This window comes from Bombina bombina, chromosome 8 (assembly GCF_027579735.1).
Source record: "Bombina bombina isolate aBomBom1 chromosome 8, aBomBom1.pri, whole genome shotgun sequence".
NCBI lineage: Eukaryota > Metazoa > Chordata > Amphibia > Anura > Bombinatoridae > Bombina > Bombina bombina.
The window spans coordinates 191,641,451-191,651,446 of NC_069506.1; the positions used below are offsets into that span (position 1 = coordinate 191,641,451).

General features: G+C 39.5%; 1 protein-coding gene across 2 annotated transcripts in view; it reads left to right on the forward strand.

Moving 5' to 3' along the window:
- PNKP (polynucleotide kinase 3'-phosphatase) overlaps nt 1-9,109 on the forward strand; it is a 127,821-nt gene extending 118,712 nt beyond the window's left edge. For both annotated transcript variants that reach the window (XM_053690799.1, XM_053690800.1), the window contains exons 16-17: nt 2-69; nt 8,156-9,109. In XM_053690799.1, coding sequence (XP_053546774.1) covers nt 2-69; nt 8,156-8,276 — 189 coding nt within the window. In that variant the 3' untranslated portion in view covers nt 8,277-9,109. The remainder of the gene's footprint in view (nt 1; nt 70-8,155) is intronic.
- The last annotated feature ends 887 nt before the right edge of the window (nt 9,110-9,996 follow it).

Sequence of the window (9,996 nt, forward strand, 5' to 3'; positions counted from 1 at the left end):
GTTCCGGGAGATGACTTACACGGGCAAAGCACATGTTCATGTTAATGATATGGTTATCAACAGCTACAAGTGAGTAACAATCCTTGTTTAACTCATATAAGCTGGCGCTGGCTATTCTGTTACTGCTCGGCTGCAGACTCCTTCGTTGTCACAGATGGGCTGCAGCATTTCCTCTTGGACAGTAGTTTAACATGTTGTTTTTTTTAATGAACTAACAGGAAAAAAATATTTAATAGAAATGTAGTGTGATCACTTATGGGCTCATACAATCTGTCAATAGTGCCCCATTTTAAAAGTTCAATAGTACATCTATTCATTACATATATTAACCCACTTTTTAAAGAGATAGTAAACAAAAATGTTTTTCTCCCTAAATGAAAGAACCCGTTAATGACAATCTAATTTGCCTGCAGTCTTGCATTGAGTGCATTTTAGCACCCTGTAGCATGTGTTTACATTGTCTTGCCGATCGCGCCAGCCTGCGACCATTATTTTTTTTTTGCACATTTGAGAATGGGCAGTTCAGCCATCAAAAGCCATATTGCCTGACCCATAGACTTAAATGCAAAGCATGCTCCTTCAGCTTTGGCGAGACAATGCTGTCAAACAGTCTACCTAGACTCTAATGCAGAGCTGCAACAGATTGCTCTGAATTAGTCTTTGGAGCAGGCATACGGCTCTTTATTAGCTGTACTGACCACCTTCACAGAACCTTATGAAAAGATGCTCAGGGGAAGTGAAACACATGTGCCCATAAGGTGCTAAAAGGCACTTTGCAGTTATTATGCAGGCATAATGTTGTCAATTAGATCTTTAATAAAGCGGCAAAAGAATGTTTTTGTTTAAAGGGACAACATACTCAGGCATGCAGCTGATAAGAGCTCATTGTATTTAGAGCTCCTACAGGAACAACACTTCAGTAAGTAAAGTTGATCACTGGGAACACATTAAAGTGAAGGTCAATTTTGACTAATTAGTGCCCGGTTTTTAATAATCCTATTAAAAACAAGGGAACTTTAATTAATCAAAATTGATATTTCAAGCGTTTTCTTCAAAAACTTACCTTTTAATCCTGAGAGCCGCGGCAGCGCTTCCTCCGTCCGTTGCAAGCCCTCTTTGGGAGTCCAAAATGACGAATCTGGCTTCATCCAATCACGGCATTCCCTCAGGCCATGACCCCCCCCCCCCCCCCCAGGGGAAAGCCGTGATTGGAGGAAGCCGGATTCATCATTTCTGACGTAAGCAGAGGCTTCCGACGGCCGGGCAATCGATGGAGCAGCTTTCAGGATTAAAAGGTAGGTTTGTTAAGAAAACGCTTGAAATGACAATTTTGATGAATTAAAGTGCCCTTGTTTTTAATAGGATTATTAAAAACCGGGCACTAATTCGTCAAAATTGACCTTCACTTTAAACAAGATTTTACAGTACAATGTCCCTTTAATCAAAAATACATGTATTTACGTATGTATAATATTTTTATTTTTGGTACTTGGAAACCTATATTTTGTTGCTATCCTTAATAGCCTATAAAATAATTTTAAAAAAATCCCTCAAATTTTGCTAAATTAATGAAATATACATTGATTTGCCCTTTTATGGCATATGCTCAATACAACTGTGGCAGTTCACTTTCCGTGTATAGATCACCATACTATTATAATCCAGCATTAACGTGTGTTCAGTTTCTTGTGATAATAACAGTTTTTGCTATTGAATAAGTCATTGTTTTTACAAGATATTTTTTTCTTAAAACTCTCACTAATCACTATTTATCTATATGGAGCGCTCTCACCATGTCAATATTGCATGCAATACCCAAAAAGCAGTTGGACACAATAAGCTGATTTATACAATCGACACCATATAAACTTTACTATTATAGAGCCATATACTTTATTTGTTTCACTCTACATAAAAGACATACAAAAAATTAATTAAAAGGATATAAAACAAAGCTGTTCTGGTCTTTAGGTTGGAAATCCTCAGTATAGCACACATGTTTTCTCCAACATAGGTGTGTCCGGTCCACGGCGTCATCCTTACTTGTGGGATATTCTCTTCCCCAACAGGAAATGGCAAAGAGCCCAGCAAAGCTGGTCACATGATCCCTCCTAGGCTCCGCCTACCCCAGTCATTCTCTTTGCCGTTGTACAGGCAACATCTCCACGGAGATGGCTTAGAGTTTTTTAGTGTTTAACTGTAGTTTTTATTATTCAATCAAGAGTTTGTTATTTTAAAATAGTGCTGGTATGTACTATTTACTCAGAAACAGAAAAGAGATGAAGATTTCTGTTTGTATGAGGAAAATGATTTTAGCAACCGTCACTAAAATCCATGGCTGTTCCACACAGGACTGTTGAGAGCAATTAACTTCAGTTGGGGGAACAGTGTGCAGACTTTTGCTGCTTGAGGTATGACACATTCTAACAAGACGATGTAATGCTGGAAGCTGTCATTTTCCCTATGGGATCCGGTAAGCCATGTTTATTACGATCGTAAATAAGGGCTTCAAAAAGGGCTTATTAAGACTGTGGACTTTTTCTGGGCTAAATCGATTCATTATTAACACATATTTAGCCTTGAGGAATCATTTTATCTGGGTATTTTGATATAATAATATCGGCAGGCACTGTTTTAGACACCTTATTCTTTAGGGGCTTTCCCAAAGCATAGGCAGAGCCTCATTTTCGCGCCGGTGTTGCGCACTTGTTTTTGAGAGGCATGGCATGCAGTCGCATGTGAGAGGAGCTCTGATACTTAGAAAAGACTTTCTGAAGGCGTCATTTGGTATCGTATTCCCCTTGGGGCTTGGTTGGGTCTCAGCAAAGCAGATACCAGGGACTGTAAAGGGGTTAAAGTTCAAAACGGCTCCGGTTCCGTTATTTTAAGGGTTAAAGCTTCCAAATTTGGTGTGCAATACTTTTAAGGCTTTAAGACACTGTGGAAAAGAGTTCTCTATCTCCGTCAACAAGGGTTCCCTTCTTGGGAACAATAATAGACTCCTTAGAAATGAGGATTTTTCTGACAGAGGCCAGAAAAACAAAGCTTCTAGACTCTTGTCGGATACTTCATTCCGTTCCTCTTCCTTCCATAGCTCAGTGCATGGAAGTGATCGGGTTGATGGTAGCGGCAATGGACATAGTTCCTTTTGCGCGCATTCATCTAAGACCATTACAACTGTGCATGCTCAGTCAGTAGACTCACTCCGTTGGTGGCTGTCCCTGGACAACCTGTCACGAGGGATGACATTCCGCAGACCAGAGTGGGTCATTGTCACGACCGACGCCAGTCTGATGGGCTGGGGCGCGGTCTGGGGATCCCTGAAAGCTCAGGGTCTTTGGTCTCGGGAAGAATCTCTGTTACCGATAAATATTCTGGAACTGAGAGCGATATTCAATGCTCTCAAGGATTGGCCTCAGCTAGCGAGGGCCAAGTTCATACGGTTTCAATCAGACAACATGACAACTGTTGCGTACATCAACCATCAGGGGGGAACAAGGAGTTCCCTGGCGATGGAAGAAGTGACCAAAATCATTCTATGGGCGGAGTCTCACTCCTGCCACCTGTCTGCTATCCACATCCCAGGAGTGGAAAATTGGGAAGCGGATTTTCTGAGTCGTCAGACATTGCATCCGGGGGAGTGGGAACTCCATCCGGAAATCTTTGCCCAAGTCACTCAGCTGTGGGGCATTCCAGACATGGATCTGATGGCCTCTCGTCAGAACTTCAAAGTTCCTTGCTACGGGTCCAGATCCAGGGATCCCAAGGCGGCTCTAGTGGATGCACTAGTAGCACCTTGGACCTTCAAACTAGCTTATGTGTTCCCGCCGTTTCCTCTCATCCCCAGGCTGGTAGCCAGGATCAATCAGGAGAGGGCGTCGGTGATCTTGATAGCTCCTGCGTGGCCACGCAGGACTTGGTATGCAGATCTGGTGAATATGTCATCGGCTCCACCTTGGAAGCTACCTTTGAGACGAGACCTTCTTGTTCAGGGTCCGTTCGAACATCCGAATCTGGTTTCACTCCAGCTGACTGCTTGGAGATTGAACGCTTGATCTTATCGAAGCGAGGGTTCTCAGATTCTGTTATCGATACTCTTGTTCAGGCCAGAAAGCCTGTAACTAGAAAGATTTACCACAAAATTTGGAAAAAATATATCTGTTGGTGTGAATCTAAAGGATTCCCTTGGGACAAGGTTAAGATTCCTAGGATTCTATCCTTCCTTCAAGAAGGATTGGACAAAGGACTATCTGCAAGTTCCCTGAAGGGACAGATTTCTGCCTTGTCTGTGTTACTTCACAAAAAGCTGGCCGCTGTGCCAGATGTTCAAGCCTTTGTTCAGGCTCTGGTTAGAATTAAGCCTGTTTACAAACCTTTGACTCCTCCTTGGAGTCTCAATTTAGTTCTTTCAGTTCTTCAGGGGGTTCCGTTTGAACCCTTGCATTCCGTTGATATTAAGATATTATCTTGGAAAGTTTTGTTTTTAGTTGCAATTTCTTCTGCTAGAAGAGTTTCAGAATTATCTGCTCTGCAGTGTTCTCCTCCTTATCTGGTGTTCCATGCAGATAAGGTGGTTTTACGTACTAAACCTGGTTTTCTTCCAAAAGTTGTTTCTAATAAAAACATTAACCAGGAGATTATCGTACCTTCTCTGTGTCCGAAACCAGTTTCAAAGAAGGAACGTTTGTTGCACAATTTGGATGTTGTTCGCGCTCTAAAATTCTATTTAGATGCTACAAAGGATTTTAGACAAACATCTTCCTTGTTTGTTGTTTATTCCGGTAAAAGGAGAGGGCAAAAAGCAACTTCTACCTCTCTCTCTTTTTGGATTAAAAGCATCATCAGATTGGCTTATGAGACTGCCGGACGGCAGCCTCCCGAAAGAATCACAGCTCATTCCACTAGGGCTGTGGCTTCCACATGGGCCTTCAAGAACGAGGCTTCTGTTGATCAGATATGTAGGGCAGCGACTTGGTCTTCACTGCACACTTTTACCAAATTTTACAAGTTTGATACTTTTGCTTCTTCTGAGGCTATTTTTGGGAGAAAGGTTTTGCAAGCCGTGGTGCCTTCCATTTAGGTGACCTGATTTGCTCCCTCCCTTCATCCGTGTCCTAAAGCTTTGGTATTGGTTCCCACAAGTAAGGATGACGCCGTGGACCGGACACACCTATGTTGGAGAAAACAGAATTTATGTTTACCTGATAAATTACTTTCTCCAACGGTGTGTCCGGTCCACGGCCCGCCCTGGTTTTTTTAATCAGGTCTGATAATTTATTTTCTTTAACTACAGTCACCACGGTACCATATGGTTTCTCCTATGCAAATATTCCTCCTTAACGTCGGTCGAATGACTGGGGTAGGCGGAGCCTAGGAGGGATCATGTGACCAGCTTTGCTGGGCTCTTTGCCATTTCCTGTTGGGGAAGAGAATATCCCACAAGTAAGGATGACGCCGTGGACCGGACACACCGTTGGAGAAAGTAATTTATCAGGTAAACATAAATTCTGTTTTTTCCCTGCTGCTGTTCCTAAGGTACTGCAGAAATGGTAGCAGAGATGGCTGGAAAATACGTTATAGAAAAAAGAAGTGCAGGGAACAATCAAGTGTAGTACACATCAAACAATTTAATATCACCTCTATGACCTCATTAAATATTATATGAGGTATTTTTCTGGCACACAGTGTTTATCCGTAATACTGTGTCTCCTCTCTTGTGTACACCACTGTCTTCACTAGACCCATTCTCAAAAGTCTGTGCTCACACAAGGTGACTCCAATGCTCGGAATTCAGCCACCGGGAGGTTCACAGGCAGCCAAGCGTCCACTCTGACCAGTACCAGAGGACACTGTCAAGCCTGGGTGACGCTGTGACTCTCCAAGTGAGCGTGGCCTAACTCATTTCATAACGGATCTCCCTACTTCCTAAAAGGCTATCCACACATCCACTTGTGTCACTTTATAAACAAAATCCTCAACAATGTTTGTTACAAAAATATAACTAGCTGATCAGCTGTTATTCGTTCCTGGTAGAGCGCTTCTATCTTCGTATGCAAATATATATATGTATACACACACATACAGCAGTTAAAAATCCACTTTATTCACCACAAAAAACTATTGTATGTAAAATAAAAAATTATATAATTCTACACTTACCTAACTGTACATATTCCTAATGCAAATAAAATTGCAAATAGAATTGCACATAGCAATAAAAAAAGGTGGAACCCTTCTCAGTTACAATAATTTTTTTATAAATGTTAATTCCTAACTTCTATTGTTCAATGAATGCCGCCAAATCAATATCCCTATATTCATTCCTATAGGCTCCAGTGTTCCAATAGTATGAATCAAAAATGTCTCCTGTTGTCTCAGATTAGGCAAACAATTCCCACCTCTAGTATTCCGAAGTGCAAATTGTTTTAACCTTTAAACCTATGGTGTTTTTTTCCATGTGCCATGGTAAAATAGGCTGAGACCCCATGAGACATATAGCCACCTTCTATATTCCGTAAGTGTTCCCCCACTCATGTTTTGAGGCTCTTCGTGGTCCTCCCTATATACTTTTTCCCTCATAGACACGCCAATTGATAAACTACATATTTTGATCTACAGTTCATTGAGTTCTTAATCTAAAATAATGTCTCTTGTAATAATAGATTCAAATCTTTTGCTATTCATATCTACATTTGTACAACATGTACAATTTTGCACCCCACATTTGAAAAAGCTCAATTGTATGTTAAAACATCCAAGGAGTGTGGTTTTTATTCTGTTTTAGAAGCATCAGAGCCAAAGTAGTTTTTAAACTTAAATGCTTCTAAAGACCACTTTACTTTTTTCTGGAAGGACATTTTTTTAAAAGGGGTCTTCTAGAAGAATAGACCAAGAAACGAATGGCTTCAAAATGTAATCCACATATTCTGATAATTTTGAAGTGAGGCTGCCTATCCCTGATATGGAACTTCTCCCAGGGGAGTCAGTAAGGCTCTTACAGACTTTGGGCAAATTATAAAAATTGCCAATGTGGGTTGGGGCATAGTGAGATATTTAGATTCAGCCTAATTTAATACCCCTTCACTGGTACCATTTCAAAATAGGTTTTCATATTCCTCCTTAAACTTATTTGTGGGGTTGCCCTGTAGAGTCTTATATGTGTAGGTATCTCCCAATAACCGAAAGGCTTCCCTCAGGTACTCTCCCCTATCCTAAACAACATTCCTTGTCCACAATTCTTATCACTATACTCAAGTAATCTTAAGACCTTTGAGAGCTCAGGAGACACAGTATTTCTGATAAACGATGTGAGACTCTATGCCAAAAAAATACCTCATATAGGGGTAGATTACAAGTTGAGCGCAAAATATTGCTTCCGCGAAATCATTATTTGCGCTCAATTTAGTGATAACAGCGTATGCAAATGTGCACTGGTATTACAAGTGAGGTGCAAAGCGAATGCGACCTCGCGTTCACATTGCACGGAAGCATTGCGCTTACATGAGCACGCTTCCATAGGCTTCACAAGACATGGCTTGAGAACTAGGGCAACAAAGGGGGTAAGTTAGCACAGCAATTGGCAGCAAATTGAAATATATAGTGCTGTTTTTTTTCTAATACCTGCTTCATTTAACCCCTAAAAACTGCTTAGTGCAGGGTTTTTTTGTTTTGTCTTTTTTAATTAAAAATTGTCATATTTTTTATTTTAAAAAAGCCACTACACACATTTTTGGGGGTGCAATTGGGGGGGTCAGACCTCTGGTTAATTTGTTGAGCAAAAATTGATACCGCAAGCTTGCAGTAGCAATAACCAGCCACTTGTAATCGGTGGTTATTTATTGTGTACCCAATACATTAGCACTCCACTTGTAATCTAGCCCATAATTTTTAATGAGGTCATAGAGTGTAAATTTGTGATTTTAAGTGATAGTAAATTGTTTGATGCGTACTGCACTTAGCTTGTTCCCTGCGCTCCTTCTGTAACATATTAATCACTGTTTTTACAAGCTGATTCATCTGTCACTGTGGCCTTTGGATTTTACTAATAGATTTATCTGTCTTTACATATTTTCACGTTTATATTCTCACTTCTGTAGACATCAGTTATAGCCAAACTGTCAATTTATATGGGTTTGATTCTGTTTTTTATTTGCAGAAGCAAGTTTGTCGAACCAACAGTCAAAGAAGGCTTTAGTGAAATTCTTAAAATCAACTTTGTACCGTGTTTTAAGGATCCCCAGCTAGAAGATTTGTACAATCAATTCTCGGAAGGATGAAGGGGTTAGAAAAACAGGCTTTTGTTTTAAACAAATAAGAATTATACAATCAAATAGCTTTATTTTTAATATAACCTCTTTGCTGAAATGGCTGAAACGTTTCTTTTTATGTGTGTAACAACTTTTACATTTTGTGGAAGCCCATTTAACGGTTGCATGATTACTGTAAATAGAAAAGCCTTAGAATCAGGGGACTCAGAGTGTAATTGACTCACTTGGCCACTGGGTGGCATTCTCAGCCTATATCTATATCTAAGATTGTTTTTGCATCACATTCCATTCTTATTAAAAATATAAAATAAATTTGTCCAAACTGAGATTGTCAATATTTAAATATGGAACTCATAATAACCATTGGCAAGGCTGAACCTTGCTGGGAGAAGTTACTGCAGACTATATGACACCTACTGTCTTTTTGACATTGTACCAGTGTCAGTGATCTCATCTTTGGCGATTGTACAAGCTGTTGAGTTCCTTCTAATCTGTCCCTAAATGCAGACATGTAATAAGCCATGGCATTGGCTGTTAGGCTTGCAATTTCATTAAACATATTCCCCCTAACTTGTGATGCATGATGTCATCATTTGGTTGGAGATGTAACAACTATTGGTCTGTTATTCATTTAATAAAAATGTTTTTCATTATAGATGTAATAAGGTCTCAGAGCATTCATTTCTAGCAGTGGAAGCAATGCCAGAATTGCATTTTTTTAGCAAATAAATAAAAACTAGGCAATGATATGTTTCCTGTGAAAAGTTCCCTAAAAATTCCAAGCTCACAATTAATCACTGCATTGCAAAATATCTGTACACAAAATAAATGTTTTACAAGCATTTGAGGGTCTCCGTTTACGATTATTGTAACAATGTTATACATATAGCTCTCTAGACACGTGCACGCTCCTGAGGCACGCTCCTGAGGCTACACAGGTATGCTGTCATTGAAAAGAGCTCTCTTTCAACTTCAATGACAGCAAGAGAAAGAAAGTAAAATTCTAGCCTATGTCTAAATCTTGACTTCCATTTCCCTTTAACAATGGCATAATTTACAAGGTGGTATACCCCTTGAAAAGCTTTTTGTAATTTATAGTACTGGTCTCCATTGCTGTGGCAAATTAGCAACAGGCATACATGTAGTTGTACTTTGATCTCAGCAGGTACTGTGTAGAATGTTGCAGGGTCATTCAATTTGACATAAGTATGGTGGATGCATTTCAGCCTCTGTGATGGGAGTGGAACAAGCACACATTTTAGAGATATTTAAAGGGACAGTAAACATTGTGCAATTACAATAAATTTCTGTTGTCTTGCTATAGAATATAATATAGCCAAGTCTAGTCATTTTAAAACCAAATTAACATTTTGTTTACTACAATTGTTTTTCAATATCTGAACTTTACCAACCAATTGTCTTATTTGGAAGAACCAATCCAGGCTTGAATGTGAAGATAACAAGAGTAATCACAGTTATTAAATATAAAGTGAATTGTTTTGCATTTGTTATCTGTTAAAACAAATTACAAACAGTTCTGTAGCGGGGTTATCCTTGAGAAGTCAGCAGGATGCAATTAGAAAATTCACAATGTTCAGAGTTAAATTACGTGAAAATTGGACAAAATAAATAATGAAAGTATATTGCAAGTAGTTTATTACACATAACTAACTAAACATTTTGTATTAAAATCTCAAGGCACTGGAGCAATATAAGGGGAGTAGCTGGA